Raw genomic sequence first — 18,490 nt, 5'->3', positions numbered from 1 at the left:
GTGTGTGTGTGTGTGTGTGTGTGTGTGTGTGTGTGTGTGTGTGTGTGTGTGTGTGTGTGTGTGTGTGTGTGTACAATAACATGTATACATAATGTGATAACGCATAATAATTAAAATAATAACAAATGTGTTTTAACAACTAAAACATTGTTATACAGGGTGGGCCAATAAAATGTTACCACTTTTTAAATTCATACAATTTCCAAAATAACAGGTTTCTTTTTCATTTTCAGGAATATCAATTCCTGAAAATGAAAAAGAAATTGGGAGAATCCCTCTTGAGATGTGTGTCAGTCATCACAAACTTCAGTGTGTGTGTTTCAGCTGTAATCCACAGAAGAGGAGGTGGATTGAACATGTCATCAATTATTGAACTGTGCGGAAAACAAGAGACAAAGTGGGAAACCTTTGGTATCAAATGCTAATTTGATGCTTCTGTTACAAGTCTGTAAATAAAATTTTCAAATAAGTTCTCATTTTAAAAACTTGTGTACGATCAAAAAGTGGTAACATTTTATTGACCCACGCTGTATGTTACTCTGAATGTGCTTAATTGTTTTACTCCGACAGTGTTGATGGAACCGAGAGGTCAATTAAAAATCCTGTTTACTTTAAAAAAAAAAAAAAAAAAGGTTAAACACTCTAGTGTGACAGACAGGACAAGCATTAGCAAGGTTAATATGACATCATCTTAAGGTAGCCTGTAATGTGCCAGATTCTGTCATATATTAAAATAGTTTTTCCAAATTTTCCAGGCATCCTACACAAAAAGCAGGACCACTGATAGATCTGATTGTTTTCCCATGATTGTTGGGTATTTTCTCCTCCAAACATTCTTAAAACCTTTAACAAGACAAACAGAGTCAAGAACCACCAGTGAGACAGAAAGTCAAATGTATCTCGCGAGGAGTGCAGTCAGGCTGTACACCAAAGCTACACTAAAGTCTGGCCTGCGCTCCTGCTCTTTTTATTGGAGAAGCCCTAACCACATCATAAAACTTGTCCTAAGGGTGGGGGGAACAACGCAAGACAAGTTTCTTCCCGTAACATAAACACATACGTCAATAAGTGCATCTGCGTGGAAAAACAGTTTCTTTAATCTTATCAATGGAGGTCAGCACATCCCGTTCGTCTGTTGCACTTATCATCTGTTCTGCATCTGCCTGGAGTGTCCTGTTCTTTATACTAAGCATCACATATACAAGGCCATAAATTCACAACGGTCAAAACAACCTCCAGTTCTTTACTCCCAGTTCAGACTGACCCCAGCATGCTAAAACAAAGTTGAATAACAAGTACATTCTCAGGGTTACTTTTAAGACAGGTGCATAACAGCACAATAACAGAACAAAGACAAAGGTACAAATGTTTAACAGTGATAAATATATATATATATATAAAATCTTTAACATTTCCCTCCTGTTATCGCTTGTTAAACATATAGTAGGCATCACCTAACTTAGCACTTCTTTTGAGATTTTCACTAAGAGGTTCATCATGGTATGTTCTACAGGCTTACACCCCAGAGGTTATGTCATCATCGTCATCATCATCGGTGTCTGGGTCATCATACTTCCATTGGTCTGGGTACAGGTCATGAGAGCCCTCTTCCTCTTCGTCGTCGTTTTGCCCCAGGAGTGGATATGAAGCTGGTCCCCCACCTGGTCCTGGACCTATTGCTGTGGTTATCATTCTATTTACAAGGCCTCGAAGACATGGAATACAACAACATCCACACAATGTTAGAATCGCAGCAAATACTGCTATAGACACTAATAGTGAAGAAATCAAAGACCTCCATTTTCCCATCTCTTCCAGCCACCAATCCCAGCCTTCGGTGTTTACTCCACTGTGCTCTTTCATCTTCCTGTTCAACGTCCTCAGCCCGTCGATGGCTTGAGTGAGGCTGCCATCTGCAGCTGTGTTGTTGGGAATGAATGTGCAGCATTGTTCTCCGAACATGGCACAAACACCTCCTTTCTCTGCCAACAACATATCCAGAGCAATACGGTTCTGGAAGGCCATAAGGGACGTGGCTTCTAACTGCGAATGGACAGCCTTAAACCCTTCCTCAGTCCAATTTCCTAATTTCTGTACATTGTAGTGGATGTAGTTTATTCTGTCCACGTTCTTATTAATTGAACACCACCAACAGATGGAGGATTCGAATCCAGCTGCTATCTGATCAGCCAGTTTATACTCGTCAGGCACTCCTCTGGGGACTCCTATCGCATCAATATATGTTGGATCTCCCACTCCTTTCCAATCTCGTTTTACTCTGTCTGACTATGCCTTTCTGCCAGTCTTCAGGAATGAGAGAGGCTGTATATGCCATGACTTCTTCAGGTGTCATGGGCATGGCTTTAACTGGTAACAATAATGATATTAATGCACAATAACCTGACACATTTCTTGGCAGTCTGTCAAAGATTCTGTTATCACCACACCACCACCATACGTCACTCCTACTGACAGGTTTGAATGTGGGAGTACTATGGACCACATCCTTACACCAGGCAGTGTGGTTTAAGCTACCCAAGGTCTTACTTGTCCCTGTCAAGTTTACACATGTATGGTTAGCATGCCCAACGTTGCTTGAAAATAAAGGTTTAATCTTAGTCAATTTGGTCAATGGATAGATCTTGTCCCACTTAGAACAATTGTTGTTTGCTGCAATGTATGTCTGTGTCATTACAGTCAGCAGACAGTCTTTGGGTAATGCTGCCGGTATTACCTGTAATATAGGTCTGGGTCCCATACATACAACACAGTCCTTCTTTGCTGCTAGTCCTGCTTGTTCTGCCATTAAAAGCCAATTGTTATTTTGTCCACTAATTCCTGTAGTTACTAGGAACCAGTCATCTGCCTTCATGTCTTTTGTGCCTTGTATGGACACCCCCTTTGCTTGTATGGACACCCCCTTTGACATACTTAATTCTGTCAATATTGGTTGCTGTACTCTATCTGTTTCACAGAGGAAAAAATGGAAATACGGATCTTTTCCTGGTTTGTATACCCAAAGGAGGAACAACCAACAGTCTCCCTTTATATCAGGTGGGAATATGGTTCCTTTTTCTGTGGTATTCACCACTATAAACAGCTTATCATCTGTTTGATACATTTTAAGAATTTGACTCTGGTACTTAGCCCACTCGGTTTGTGCCCATCCTGGTGTCCATCTACTCCATTCATCGGCTACCAACGTTTCCCATCTCTTATCTAGCTGATCATTGGTCATATACCATGAGAAACTATTTCCGTAATTAGTCCCTCTGTCACCATCCCATGTTCCATGGGTAAGAGCACTATATGGTACAGAGATGACCACAGAAGCATTTCTAGGAATGCAGCCTTGTACACCAAATCGGTACGCATTGTTCCTATCACACCTATGTACTGTGGCATTTGTTATCGGACTGGGGTCTTCGTTACTTCTTTTTGGTCTCTGCAATCTGCGGATGTGATCCTTATTATCATGTCCCGTGCTTATGGCTTTTAATAATAAGCCCAATCCGAAAAAGAAAAGTAGCATAACAAGGACTGTCCATGGGGTCCAGGAACCCTCGTTCTTTTTGGGGTTTTTTCTTTCGCCATTTCTGCACACTACAGCACACCTATGTTCAGAACAGTGGCTTCTTAATGTCTTCTGCTAGCTTTCGTGTCTAACCTGGATCTTAACACCAAGCTCACACACTATTACTAGTCTTATCCTACTGTTCTTACTGTTTGTCTGTATCTGCAGAAATGACTTTCTTACAGTGAGTTAAATGAATCCATGTACATCTTTCCCCAATTTTCAAGGCTGTGGGTGTTGTGAGTAGTACTTGATGGGGCCCTTCCCATTTAGGTGAATGCCAGTGTTTTCTCTTGATGCTTCTTATCAACACCCAGTCTCCAGGTACCACTTTAGGGTCCTCCTGTGGAGAAATGGGATCATCAGTGTTTGAAACTCTCCCTCGTTGTCTTTCTAACATCTTCCTCATGTAATCTGCCAAATTGGCTTCCTCAGGTACATCCCAAATTTGCCCATAATATGGCAATCGGTATTTTCTGCCAAACAATGTTTCATACGGTGTCAACCCCATGGTACTAGTTATGTTTATATACATTTTTACCAAATCTACACAATGTGTCCATGGTCTGCCTGTTTCCTCCATTGTCTTTCTAAGTCTGTTTTTTACTGTCCCGTTCATCCTTTCCACTAATCCGGCACTTTGTGGATGATAAGCACAATGATTTTTGAGATTAATCTGTAGCGCTTCTCCTACGTATTGCACTATTGTATTAACAAAATGCGCTCCATTATCTGAATAGACTGTTTCTGGTATTCCAAATCGTGGAATGATGTCTTTGCACAATGCTTTAGCCACTGTAAGTGCATCTGCATGTTTTGTGGGGAACAATTCTACCCATTTTGAGAACGCATCAATTATGACTAAACAAAATTATTTTCCTTCATGTTTACTCAGCTGTATATAATCTATATGAATCACTTGAAAGGGATATTGTGGTGTTGGAAATTTGCCTCTTTGGGGTCTCAAATTGCCTTGTGAGTTGTGTTTTGCACATGTCATGCATGCTCTACAATGCTGTTTTGCATATGCATCGAACCCATAAAGACAAAAAATAGATTGCAATTGTGATATCATACCCCTGATGAGACATGCGTCACGCCATGGCTCATAATAGCTGCCCATTTAAACATATTTTTTGGCAATATGGGTTTCTTTTGTGGTCATAAGTACAAATCATTTGCGAATGTAGCTCCTTTGTGTAACCACATCTGCCTTTCTTTCTCAGGTGCCTGCTGTTGCATCTCAGCAAGCAGTATGTGACCTAAGTGCAAATCTGGAGTGGTTTCCTGTACAACAAAAATAGAAGAAGCTGCTGCTGCTGCCGCCTTCGCAGCTCTGTCAGCAAAATCATTTCCTTGTGAAACTATATCAGAGCCTTTGGTGTGAGCTGCACATTTGCATATAGCAATTTGTTTAGGCGATTTCACAGCTTTCAGTAGTGCAGTTAGGAGAGTGGCATGAGTCACCGGCTTTCCAGATGATGTCACCATTCCACTCTCTTCCCACAGTTTTGCAAACACATGCACTGTGCTGAAAGCGTACTGGCTTGTTACAGCCGTACCTTTAAACAGATAGCAAGCTGCAGTTAAAGCAACTAATTCAGCTGCTTGTGCTGAAAATGACGATGGCAATGAAGCAGAATCCAATACTTCTGAATTTGTGACAACAGCATATCCAGATTGTGTTTGTCCATAAGCATTTTTATTGGAAGAACCATCCACATACACAATTGTACTGTTTGGGATGGGTGTGTCCTGGAGGTCTGGGCGTGCTTTCATACAGACTGTTGCTACATCAAGACAATTGTGCGGCTCACCATCCTCAGGTAAAGGTATCAATGTGGATGGATTCAATGTTGTACAGCGCTCTACCGTAAGGTGTGGTTGTGATAATAGCAAGGACATGCACGAAAGATGTCTTGCTGGGGACAAAAAGCTCATGTTTGTCTGCAACAGGAGTGCAGAAACTGCATGTGGAACTTTCAATGTCAGCTGATGGAATAGAACAACATTACTGCTACTTTGAACAGCCATAGAGGCTGCAATTACAGCTCGCACGCAGTGAGGCAATGCACTTGCTACTGCATCCAATTTGGAAGAATAGTAAGCCACTGGTCGTAATTTTGTACCATGTGACTGTACTAAAACACTTGTCATGAAATTATTTTTACAATCCACTGTTTGAGTAAATGGTTTACTATAATCTGGTAGTGTCAAAACTGTAGATGACACTAACGTTTGTTTTACTTTTACAAAAGCTTCCTCAGCTTCTTTGTTCCATTCCAACACGGTTGACATTGAAATATCATCTTTGTACATCAAATCAGAAAGTGGACTAGTCAATTCTGCATAGCAGGGAATCCATGCCCTGCAGTAATTAGTCAGTCCAAGAAATGACATCATCTGTCTTTTAGTTTGTGGTTTCGGAGCATATAAAATCGCTTCCTTCCTGTCAGACAGGATCGTGCGCCCTGTGGCTGATAATTCATGTCCTAAATATTTTACTTTATCCCTACACAACTGAACTTTGTTTCTACTCACTCTGTGGCCATTATCAAATAAGAAACATAATAATGCTACTGTGTCAGTTATGCAGTTTTCTCGTGTGTCAGAGGCAATCAAAATGTCATCAACATACACTAATAGTTGGCTATCTGCCGGTGGAACGAAATTGGCTAAACATGCTGACATGACTTGAGAATAAATAGTTGGACTCTCTGCGTAACCCTGCGGTAATCTGGTAAATGTATATCGTTGTCCTTTAAAGGTAAAAGCAAACCAGAATTGACTATCTGGGTGTACTGGCACAGAGAAAAATGCATTACTTATGTCAATTACTGAGAAACTATTAGAATTTGGTCTCAGCGAATTTAACAAGGTGTGTGGATCTGGAACACATGGTGCTCTTTTAATCACAGCAGCATTTACTGCCTGCAGATCTTGAATCATTCTCCACCCCACTGAGGGCGGAGCCTTTTTTACAGGAAATATGGGTGTGTTACATGGTGAATCTGGGCATGGCACTATTACTCCTGCTGTTAATAAATCCTCTATTACTGGCCTGATTCCTTCAATTGCATCAGGTTTCAATGGATACTGTCTTACACATGGTCTGTATTCTGTTTTTGGTCTTATAACTACAGGTTGTGCATTTTTAATCAGTCCTACGTCTGAAGGACCTGTTGTCCACAATCCTGATGGTACTGAAGAAAGAAGATCATCTTCTTCAGGACTCAACTGAAACACTCAGGATTGTGAAGTGGACACATCAATATGTGTTCCGGCTGTCAGCACTAATGAGACATTAACTGGCACTTTATACAATTTAGTTGATGGGCTGAACTCCGTTCGTGGTCCAACTCTGCTCCAATCAGTGGCTGACAAAGCTGTCATGACTATCAGTCCCAAATCTTGCCATTCTGTCAAATATGGTTTACAAAGTGACACATGTAATGGCATACCTGTGAATCTCAATTTTAAAAAACATCTTCAGTGGCACCTGTCACTGTTATGACAGCTGTGGAATTGCCATCATGAATCAAATCTGTCATTGTCAGCTTCACAGGTGAAATGTCTTTCAATTTGTTTTCATAGTCACCATCCGGACCTGGAGGATCTTTATGCCACATTGTGACATGCAGGTCAGGTGGTGACATCTTTTGTTCAGGATGTTTCAGTAGGGCTGTTGCTTGCAAAACGACATCTTTACCCCATCCTGCAGCATCTTCTTCAGAAATGTCAAATGTATAGTAATAGTGGAATGTGGGGTCATCGCTTTCTTCTCTCACCATGTTAACACCTCCTGTGCGCTTAACAACTAATTTCCCTTGTTCCACAATTATGGACAAGCCCAATGCAGTCAATCCGTCGCGTCCTAGCAGATTTACGGGACACTGTGGCATGTTCAACAATGGCATTGTACACGCCATTCCAAAGGGATCTTCCAAGGTTATGGGTTTAGTAATAGGGACGTCTGATGTTTGTCCATTTGCAGAGCGAACCCTGAAGGTTTCGTTGCTTAGTTTATGGACAGGTATGTTGTTATTACATGTGGTTCTACATGCTCCTGTGTCACAAAGAAATACCACTGGTTGTCCATTTACTAACAAAGTCACTTCCGGTTTTGGTACTGGATTTCCCAGTAAGGCACATAAATCCATATCACACTCAGATTTGTTGTCTGAAGTGGTGCCATGGATTATGGAATCTAGTCATTGTGGATACTGTGGTTGTGGAAGATTATTCCGTTGTGGAATTCTTCCTGCTGCGCCATCAGCAGGTGGATTCGAACAATTTCTAGACATGTGTCCCTCTCTTCCACAGTTCCAACAAATCAGGGGACCTCGTGGTGGCCCTCCCTGTCTGCGCTGCTGTTGCGGTTGCCATGGTCCTTGACGTTGTGGCTGTCCACCTTGTCTGTTCTGCCATGGCTTTTGGGGGCGTTTCCACTTCTTCTGCTGTCTTACGTTACCCTGTTGGTAATATATTTCATCATCTCCTTGTGCTACATACACTCCTTTGTCGCTGTTACCTGTCTTTTTCTGCTGTAAGACTTCTTCTGCATGACAACAGTGGGTGTGTGTTTCTTCCAATGTGCCTGTAGGCAATCCAATCCAATGTTTCTGTATCCAAGCTTTTATATCCTTGTTGGATTGCTGGATCAGAGCGTTTTTTCAATTGTTGTTCATACACTGGTGTTCCTGGCATTATGCCACTGTGGACCTTAAATACACTCTCAAATCTGCATCTAAACTCTGTCCATGGCTCTCCTTCTTTCTGAGCTGTCCTGGTAATTTCAGTATCATTTATTTTTGGTCCTAACACACCTTTTCCTCGTGTAATCATGGCTTCCACTCGTGTTTTCAAGACTGGATCATCATGTTGCACCGGTACGCCATCCCGGTCTACAGGATTCCAATCTCCGCGTACCTGACTCCATTTAGGGCCACATGCTTTCATCCATACCTGTTGGACCTCAGTTCCATCTAGGTGATATGACTTTCTAATGTTTTCTATGTCTCGCATGAATCCCTCAATGTCAACATGAGGTGATGGTATCATGTCAACTGCTGCTTTGATATCATCAGCATTCCATGTTCGATATACGAGCATGGTTGGTCGATGTCCTGCTGTGCCTGCACGAGGATTTGGTACTTCTATCATAGGATAGGCACCGTCCTGGTCACTGTGTTCCTCCATGGGAGGAGCTGTAGGCACTTTTGCTTGACTGCGTGTTTGTGGCTTTTCTTGTTTTTCACTTTTTACCTTAGGTTTTACTGCCAAATCATACTGTGGTGGCGGTACGTCACCATCCTTTGGTAGAGGAGGATATAACTGTGTTGTTACCGACGATCCAGCCGACGGTGGTTGTTGAGGTTGTTCTGGTTCTCTGTGCTGAATTATCACATCTTCTTCTGCCTTACCTACGCCTTTCTTTTTCCTTGCTTTCTCTAATCGTCGCTTCTCTGCTTCCTTCTGTCTGTTCTCTGCTTCCTCCTCCCAAAACGCCACTAAATCTGCCCCTATTTTCTGCTTCTTTTTCTTATCACCTTTATGTTCCTCTTCTAACCTTTCCTTCAACTTCTGAATACTAGTCAGGTTCAGTCGTCCGTCAAAGTCATGTTTATTTATCCAGGTCTCCAATTTCTTAGTTGCTTTTGGATTTTTGCTTCCATAAATTTCCAGTCAGTTGATAAATTTCCCTTATTTTTAGATGTCTTACCCCCCATTTTTATTATCCCTTGTTATAATTTGGACTTCAGACGGGGGCACACCTAGGGTGTTCTAAATCTGAAGTTTTCACTTTCTTTGGACGTGACAATTAATTTGCCGTCGTGTGGTTGATTCCTTTCACCTCCCCGTAGGAAGCGGAATCACTTGCCTTTGCTTCCACACACACGGTTGTCACTTACGTTGTCCAAAGTATTACACTCTCACACTTTTATTCTCAAAAACTGGTATTACTTCGTATTTAAAACAGAGGAGTCCGTACCCTCCTTCCGGAATTTAACTACGTGCGTCCTTCGCTAACCGTAGAGGAGTCCGCCCTCCTCGCGGAGTTTAACTGCTTTACATTAACAGACGATTCCACGCCATCGTTTACGGAGTTTATGTGATCACACTTTTATTCCCTACCGGTACGCGTATATAAACAGAGGAGTCCGCACCCTCCTTCGGAATTTAACTACGTGCGTTCCTCGCCATCGTAGAGGAGTCCGACCTCCTTACAGAGTTTAACTGTGTTTCATTAACAGACGATTCTGTATCATCGCTTGCGGAATTTAACTGTTTATGTGATCTGATCACCACTCACTCAGTACTGTTACAAAGAAATTCTACTCACTGACTCGACTTCCTGTCTGTCTTCTTCGGGAAAATCTCGTCAAACAGACGATGCCACCGGCGGTCGACAATTGCAGACACGATCAATCGATCGGACCTTGGCCAAGGATTTACGTCTGGACTTGGCGACCCCCGCCGGACACCTCCGGTATTGTTGAGATCCCGGACGTAGCCCCCAGTCAATGTTGGGTATTTTCTCCTCCAAACATTCTTAAAACCTTTAACAAAACAAACAGAGTCAAGAACCACCAGTGAGACAGAAAGTCAAATTTATCTCGCGAGGAGTGCAGTCAGGCTGTACACCAAAGCTACACTAAAGTCTGGCCTGCGCTCCTGCTCTTTTTATTGGAGAAGCCCTAACCACATCATAAAACTTGTCCTAAGGGTGGGGGGAACAACGCAAGACAAGTTTCTTCCCGTAACATAAACACATACGTCAATAAGTGCATCTGCGTGGAAAAACAGTTTCTTTAATCTTATCAATGGAGGTCAGCACATCCCGTTCGTCTGTTGCACTTATCATCTGTTCTGCATCTGCCTGGAGTGTCCTTTTCTTTATACTAAGCATCACATATACAAGGCCATAAATTCACAACGGTCAAAACAACCTCCAGTTCTTTACTCCCAGTTCACACTGACCCCAGCATGCTAAAACAAAGTTGAATAACAAGTACATTCTCAGGGTTACTTTTAAGACAGGTGCATAACAGCACAATAACAGAACAAAGACAAAGGTACAAATGTTTAACAGTGATAAAAATATATATATATATATATATATATATATATATATATATATATACAATCTTTAACAATGATGCTGTGCGTATGTTGGCACATCATGTTGCTGACTGAGTGATGGACTCGACAGCTGAAGTGACATCACTCCATCTTTATCTCATTATCTGTCCAGCAGCCAATCAGAAATCAGGAAAGGAAAGCTGGAAATCTGTGTTTGATAAAGAGCTGACCAACACCAGCAGGACGGCTCTGAGACAGTACAGAGCAGGGTGAGACGCTGTCTGTCTGTCTGCCTCCCTGTCGTGCCTGTCTGTCTGTCTGCCTCCCTGTCTGTCTGCCTGTCTGTCTGCCTGCCTGCCTGCCTGCCTGCCTCTCTGTCTGTCTGCCTGCCTGTCTGCCTCCCTGTCTGCCTGTCTGTCTGTCTGCCTCTCTGTCTGTCTGCCTGCCTGTCTGCCTGCCTCCCTGTCTGCCTATCTGCCTCTCTGTCTGTCTGCCTCTCTGTCTGTCTGCCTCTCTGTCTGTCTGCCTGCCTGTCTGCCTGCCTGCCTGTCTGTCTGTCTGCCTCTCTGTCTGTCTGCCTGCCTGTCTGCCTGCCTCCCTGTCTGCCTATCTGCCTCTGCCTGCCTGCCTGTCTGTCTGTCTGCCTCTCTGTCTGTCTGCCTGCCTGTCTGCCTGCCTCCCTGTCTGCCTATCTGCCTCTGTCTGTCTGCCTCTCTGTCTGTCTGCCTCTCTGTCTGTCTGCCTCTCTGTCTGTCTGCCTGCCTCTCTGTCTGTCTGCCTGCCTCTCTGTCTGCCTGCCTGTCTGTCTGTCTGCCTCTCTGTCTGTCTGCCTGCCTCTCTGTCTGTCTGCCTGCCTGTCTGTCTGTCTGCCTCTCTGTCTGTCTGCCTGCCTCTCTGTCTGTCTGCCTCTCTGCCTGTCTGTCTGCCTGCCTCTCTGTCTGTCTGCCTGCCTCTCTGTCTGTCTGCCTCTCTGTCTGTCTGCCTCTCTGTCTGTCTGCCTGCCTCTCTGTCTGTCTGCCTGCCTGTCTGTCTGCCTGCCTCTCTGTCTGTCTGCCTGCCTGTCTGTCTGTCTGTCTGCCTGCCTGCCTGTCTGTCTGTCTGTCTGCCTGCCTGCCTGTCTGTCTGTCTGCCTGCCTGTCTGCCTGTCTGTCTGTCTGCCTGCCTGTCTGTCTGTCTGTCTGTCTGCCTGTCTGTCTGTCTGCCTGCCTGTCTGTCTGCCTGTCTGTCTGTCTGCCTGCCTGTCTGTCTGTCTGCCTCTCTGTCTGTCTGCCTCTCTGCCTGTCTGTCTGCCTGCCTCTCTGTCTGTCTGTCTGCCTGCCTCTCTGTCTGTCTGCCTCTCTGCCTCTCTGTCTGTCTGCCTCTGTCTGTCTGCCTGCCTCTGTCTGTCTGTCTGCCTCTCTGCCTGCCTGTCTGTCTGCCTCTCTGTCTGTCTGCCTCTCTGCCTGCCTGTCTGTCTGCCTCTCTGTCTGTCTGCCTCTCTGTCTGTCTGTCTGCCTCTCTGTCTGCCTGCCTCTCTGTCTGTCTGTCTGCCTGTCTGTCTGTCTGCCTCTCTGCCTGCCTGTCTGTCTGTCTGCCTGTCTGTCTGTCTGCCTCTCTGCCTGCCTGTCTGTCTGTCTGCCTGCCTGCCTGCCTCTCTGTCCGTCTGCCTCTCTGTCTGCCTCTCTGTCTGCCTGCCTGCCTCTCTGTCCGTCTGCCTCTCTGTCTGCCTCTCTGTCTGCCTGCCTGCCTCTCTGTCCGTCTGCCTCTCTGTCTGTCTGTCTGCCTGCCTGCCTCTCTCTCTGTCTGCCTCTCTGTCCGTCTGCCTCTCTGTCTGTCTGTCTGCCTGCCTGCCTGCCTCTCTGTCTGCCTCTCTGTCTGCCTGCCTGTCTGCCTGTCTGTCTGCCTGCCTGCCTCTCTGTCTGCCTCTCTGTCTGTCTGCCTGTCTGTCTGCCTGTCTGTCTGCCTCTCTGTCTGCCTCTCTGTCTGTCTGCCTGCCTGCCTCTCTGTCTGTCTGTCTGCCTCTCTGTCTGCCTCTCTGTCTGCCTCTCTGTCTGTCTGCCTGCCTGCCTCTCTGCCTGTCTGCCTGCCTGCCTCTCTGCCTGCCTGTCTGCCTGCCTGTCTGCCTGCCTGTCTGTCTGTCTGCCTGCCTGCCTGCCTGCCTCTGTCTGCCTGCCTGCCTGCCTGTCTGTCTGCCTGCCTGCCTGTCTGTCTGCCTGCCTCCCTGTCTGTCTGCCTGCCTCCCTGTCTGTCTGCCTGCCTCCCTGTCTGTCTGCCTGCCTGCCTGTCTGCCTGTCTCTGTCTGCCTGCCTCCCTGTCTCTGTCTGTCTGTCTGCCTCCCTGTCTGCCTGTCTGTCTGTCTGTCTGCCTGCCTCCCTGTCTGCCTGTCTGTCTGTCTGCCTCCCTGCCTGCCTGTCTGTCTGTCTGTCTGCCTCCCTGTCTGTCTGTCTGCCTCCCTGTCTGCCTGTCTGTCTGTCTGTCTGCCTGCCTCCCTGTCTGCCTGTCTGTCTGTCTGCCTCCCTGTCTGCCTGTCTGTCTGCCTGCCTCCCTGTCTGCCTGTCTGTCTGTCTGCCTCCCTGTCTGCCTGTCTGTCTGTCTGCCTCCCTGCCTGCCTGTCTGCCTGTCTGTCTGTCTGTCTGTCTGCCTCCCTGTCTGTCTGTCTGCCTCCCTGTCTGTCTGTCTGTCTGCCTGCCTGTCTGCCTGTCTGTCTGTCTGCCTCCCTGTCTGTCTGTCTGCCTCCCTGTCTGTCTGTCTGTCTGCCTGCCTGTCTGCCTCCCTGTCTGTCTGTCTGCCTCCCTGTCTGTCTGTCTGTCTGCCTGCCTGTCTGCCTGCCTGCCTGCCTGTCTGCATGCCTGTCTGTCTGTCTGCCTGCCTGCCTGTCTGCTTCCCTGTCTGTCTGCCTGCCTGCCTGTCTGTCTGCCTGTCTGCCTCCCTGTCTGTCTGCCTGCCTGCCTGCCTGCCTGTCTGCATGCCTGTCTGTCTGCCTGCCTGCCTGTCTGCTTCCCTGTCTGCCTGTCTGCCTGCCTGTCTGTCTGCCTGCCTGCCTGTCTGCCTGCCTGTCTGCCTGCCTGTCTGCCTCCCTGTCTGCCTGCCTGTCTGCCTGCCTGTCTGTCTCCCTGTCTGCCTGCCTGTCTGCCTCCCTGTCTGCCTGCCTGTCTGCCTGTCTCTCTGTCTGCCTGCCTGTCTGCCTCCCTGTCTGTCTGTCTGCCTGCCTGTCTGCCTCCCTGTCTGTCTGTCTGCCTGCCTGTCTGCCTCCCTGTCTGTCTGCCTGTCTGTCTGTGTGTTCATGATGTTGTTTATTTTCTTTCAGACCGACTTTTGCAGATCGGAAGCGTCTGAGTTTGGGCAGAAAACACTCTGGTGGCTCCAGGTAGGTCAGTTTATACCCGTGTGTGTGTGTGTGTGTGTGTGTGTGTTTCAAAGTTGATGGATTTTTTTTTTTTTTTTTGTCTTTTCCTTCACCAGGTTTAAGAAGAAGTGACGCTCACCTCTGCTGGTCCTTCAGATCTTCTGTGATGTCGGCAAATTCTTCTTTGTGCTGTAAATTGTTGCACGTCAGCTTTGAATACATTTTCAGTCTGTCTTAAAAACAAAAGTTTGTGAAGTTCTGGACTTGCGTTAACATCGAGCGTGCGGTCACCTGTCGACACGTTTTGTTGAGTTGAAATGAAGCAAATAAAAAATATCACATTAACCCTTTTGAATCAACAGTCCGTCTACTCGGACAAACTAGAATAAATCTGGGTTCTTAAAGTATTTGGTGTGGGCGGGGTCACACTACAAAAACTACACCTTTTTCCTCTATACTATATTGACCAATTTTCTTAAAATTGGAGTTATTGATCATCAGGCCTCCTCAGTCTCCCCCATAACACTTGCAGAAAGGATGACAAGGCAGACATTCGTTGAGCAGCGACGTCATCCAGAACAACCTGGTTTGCAGCCACACGTCACACTCAGTTACCGTGTGTTGGACGGTGAGACAAAGACATGGAATGTCCACTCTGTCTTCTAAATTCCACCTGTTCTCTTCATCTGGGGGAAGCTTGGGCCAAGTCATTTGGTCTGATTATCCCACATTTGCATGGAGGATATGAAGGAGCGCCAGTTGGAGCGTCTCAGGGGTGGGGGGCTGAAATAGAAGTGACCCCCCAGGAAGGGGAGCAGGGGTCAAAAGATTTGAACCCCATCATTTTGGAACAGTCTGGCCCCTGTTGAAGCCAAAACAGCAAAATGAATTATCATTAAAAAAAATCATGTTTTAGAATAAACATCCTGCGAAAAGACATATCTCACTAATACGGTGAACAACAGTCTCAGATGACTACCTGAAGAGGAGAACCACATGTGAAGTAAGTCCAAAAATCTTTAGTCATTGGCAGCACGGTGTAGCCTCTCAGAACATCATAGGGTCGCTTCCCACCCCTTCTGTGTGGAGTTTACATGTTCCCCCTCGTCTGTTAGGCCACGGGCCAAAACCTGTAGCATGCAGCTTCATTTCAACTTTATCTCTCTGTTTTAAGTGTTTAAACTGTATTAAATGATGTTTTACTACGTTTGCACTGTTTGCACGTGAATGAGAAATTAAAGAATGGTGTAATTTCCCTTCCATGACTTGCTGTGTGAGGGCACTATTTTTCAGCATTGATCCTTCACTGCCATTGGTATCAAGGATTTGACTCCAACATGAGTACCCAGTTTGGTGCTACTTGTGCAAACGTGTTTGTCATTTGATCGAGGAGGAAAAGGAGAAAATAAGCCCATGGTTACTTTTCGTGACTACCGCAGCAAATAGAAATTTTATGACTGACAGTGAGAAATGGCTGGAAAAAAAAATGCAACCTTGACCCACAATCCTGAGCCTAGAAATGTCAGCGAGCATGTGGCTAATGACATCAAGCAGCCATAAACTTTGCATCTTGAGCTTTCTGTGCAGGTGGAAGTGTTCAATTTTACAAGCCAGTCAAAATGCTCAAGCTGAAGACTTGCCTCAGCTAATAGAAGGAAAGAATCACCAAAGACACAAGATGCAAAGATGCTTCAGGTGATCTGAAGAAAGTTCTGGGCTACACTTTGACTCCTGTGCTACTTGTGATGGTCTGTGTAACGAGACAAAGGCTGCTCTCATCATGTCAAGTTAGTCTCCATAATTCCTGCTGATTCAGCCTTGCTGGCTGACTGAACGGCACCTCATTCAGTCCTGTAACGTAAAGTGTGAAACAAAGGCTCTCTATTTATGCACCAAAAAAAAGTAGGTGTTTAGATTTTTGGACCGATTGCTACCCAGAGAAATTAATAACAGGCTGAACATTCTCATCGAGGGGCTCCAGGTGTTCAGCAAATTCACAAGATCTCACCAGAGACTACAGTTTGCTAAAACTCGAATGAAACAAGGAAAAGCTGGTTAAGTTCCTAGTTGCCATGTGGAGTCGCGGAAGTGCACCCACTCCTCCTGCTGGAACTGAACTTCATCTGTGTCATGGAGAGCTGTGTACTAGATTAAACCTTATGGTGATTAGGGAATAACCCTATTTGTGGACATTCATGCTGGTTATATGGTTGTAAAGTGAGCTTTTAAAAGTTTTACGGTGATGCATTAGCGGAGCTGGTAAAACAGATATTTGCGACTGTAACAGCATGAATGTCCACAAATCATCAGACACAAGGGGGGTATTCCCATTCTAACACAATTCCATCGCTTGCACAGTTTATTATTCTGTCCATGAGGCAGCGTCACTCCAACAGCGGTCAGAGCGCGGAGTAATGCAACAAATGTGAAAATCCATCAAATGTCAAAGTAATTCTGTATCAGAATCCACATCAATACATTTGTATTGTAGCTTAAATTCACCCATTCCGCCGGCGGAGGCATCAGTATGCGACTTTCTCTTGCTCTCAGCTAGCAGCGTGCGCAGCCAGTGTTTTGTCGAATTGTGAGTCTCGTTGCATAAATCAACAGTTCCACGTCCCGACAATACTGCGCATGTGCACGGAGGACAGGAATGACATCTCGTCAGAACACCAGTCAGGGCGCAGAGCAATACATCCAAATGTGAAATGGTTGAATATTTTACCACAGTTATCCCGATATTATACGGTCTGAAATCTCACACAATTGGATTTTGAGGAGCAGGCCACTTGGACCAAAATCACAATCTTTGTTTAAGACCTATACTGTTATTCTGACAGATAATACAAAAAACAAACATTTTTAGAGGTCTGGGGAACCGTTTCAGCAGATAAGTGAGGTCCCAGTCCAACCAGAACCTGTCTGAGCTTCCATTAGAACAATGTTGGTTCAGTTTTGAACAGATGGATGAGTTTAAAAAAAACAAAACTGATAACCCAAAATAATGAATTCAGATCTCATAATGAATGAATTTATTCAGCACACATGGATCTAAAGCAAATCAACAAAACATACAAAGAAAAAGAGAAAATAGTATAACAGTGCACCCATGTGGCCAAAAGGGTGCAGGCAGAAGCAAAGCTTGTAGACGCCTACCCCATTAACCAAAGAATTAAAAATAATTGTACATATGTATAAATAACAATACATATACCAAATATAAATTGACCTCTGAACTAGAATTTCCAAAACAAATGTGCAAGCAGCAGTACACAAAAAAAAGTAAATCTAATTTAACAAACTATAACGAGCAATCAAATAGTTTTTGTAGAATCTTTTAAAGCCTACCAAAGTGCTAGTTGATTTGATGTTATCTGGGAAATTTTTCCCATATATTAACAGCTTTTACAGAAACAATGACTTTACGGTAGTTCGTATCTTTAATTTCTGAAATAACAATGTGCCTCGTAAGTTATAACTGGAGTCTCTCATGTTAAACAGGTCCTGGACATGTAGTGGTAGACGTTTTTGTGCTTTGAACATAATTTGTATTGTGATATTAAATCCCAAAATTTCAAAATATGCAAACATACGATATAGTCCCATACAGAACACAGAATCTAGGATGTTTGCTACATGTACATGGCCATGAGGATTTAGAAAATCTATGTTAAAGTCTCCACAAACAAATAAAAGCTTATTATTTCTAATTGAGATATCAGTTTCCTAAAAGTTCCCTAAAAAGCCTTCAGTTAATTCAAAATGCTGCAGCTAGAGTACTGACGGGGACTAGAAGGAGAGAGCATATCTCACCCATATTGGCCTCTCTTCATTGGCTTCCTGTTAATTCTAGAATAGAATTTAAAATTCTTCTTCTTACTTATAAGGTTTTGAATAATCAGGTCCCATCTTATCTTAGGGACCTCATAGTACCATATTACCCCATTAGAGCGCTTCGCTCTCAGACTGCAGGCTTACTTGTAGTTCCTAGGGTTTGTAAGAGTAGAATGGGAGGCAGAGCCTTCAGTTTTCAGGCTCCTCTCCTGTGGAACCAGCTCCCAATTCAGATCAGGGAGACAGACACCCTCTCTACTTTTAAGATTAGGCTTAAAACTTTCCTTTTCGCTAAGGCTTATAGTTAGGGCTGGATCAGGTGACCCTGGACTATCCCTTGGTTATGCTGCTTTAGATGTAGACTGCTGGGGGGTTCCCATGATGCACTGTTTCTTTCTCTTTTTGCTCTGTATGCATCACTCTGCATTTAATCATTAGTGATTGATCTCTGCTCCCCTCCACAGCATGTCTTTTTCCTGGTTCTTTCCCTCAGCCCCAACCAGTCTCAGCAGAAGACTGCCCCTCCCTGAGCCTGGTTCTGCTGGAGGTTTCTTCCTGTTAAAAGGGAGTTTTTCCTTCCCACTGTAGCCAAGTGCTTGCTCACAGGGGGTCGTTTTGACCGTTGGGGTTTTACATAATTATTGTATGGCCTTGCCTTACAATATAAAGCGCCT

At 44.9% G+C, this 18,490-nt stretch overlaps 1 protein-coding gene across 1 annotated transcript in view; it reads left to right on the top strand.

The window, feature by feature from the left end:
- The window catches only part of ddx27 (DEAD (Asp-Glu-Ala-Asp) box polypeptide 27), a 152,003-nt gene extending 137,135 nt beyond the window's left edge, over positions 1-14,868 (top strand). The window contains 3 exon segments of the mRNA XM_034164273.1: positions 10,830-10,926; positions 13,944-14,003; positions 14,099-14,868. Of these exon segments, the coding sequence (XP_034020164.1) occupies positions 10,830-10,926; positions 13,944-14,003; positions 14,099-14,114 (173 nt within the window). The 3' untranslated portion in view covers positions 14,115-14,868.
- The last annotated feature ends 3,622 nt before the right edge of the window (positions 14,869-18,490 follow it).

Source organism: Thalassophryne amazonica, chromosome 3, assembly GCF_902500255.1.
Source record: "Thalassophryne amazonica chromosome 3, fThaAma1.1, whole genome shotgun sequence".
Taxonomy (NCBI): Eukaryota; Metazoa; Chordata; class Actinopteri; order Batrachoidiformes; family Batrachoididae; genus Thalassophryne; species Thalassophryne amazonica.
Note: the sequence above shows the minus strand (reverse complement) of the source record. Positions and strands in the feature narration are given on the sequence as shown.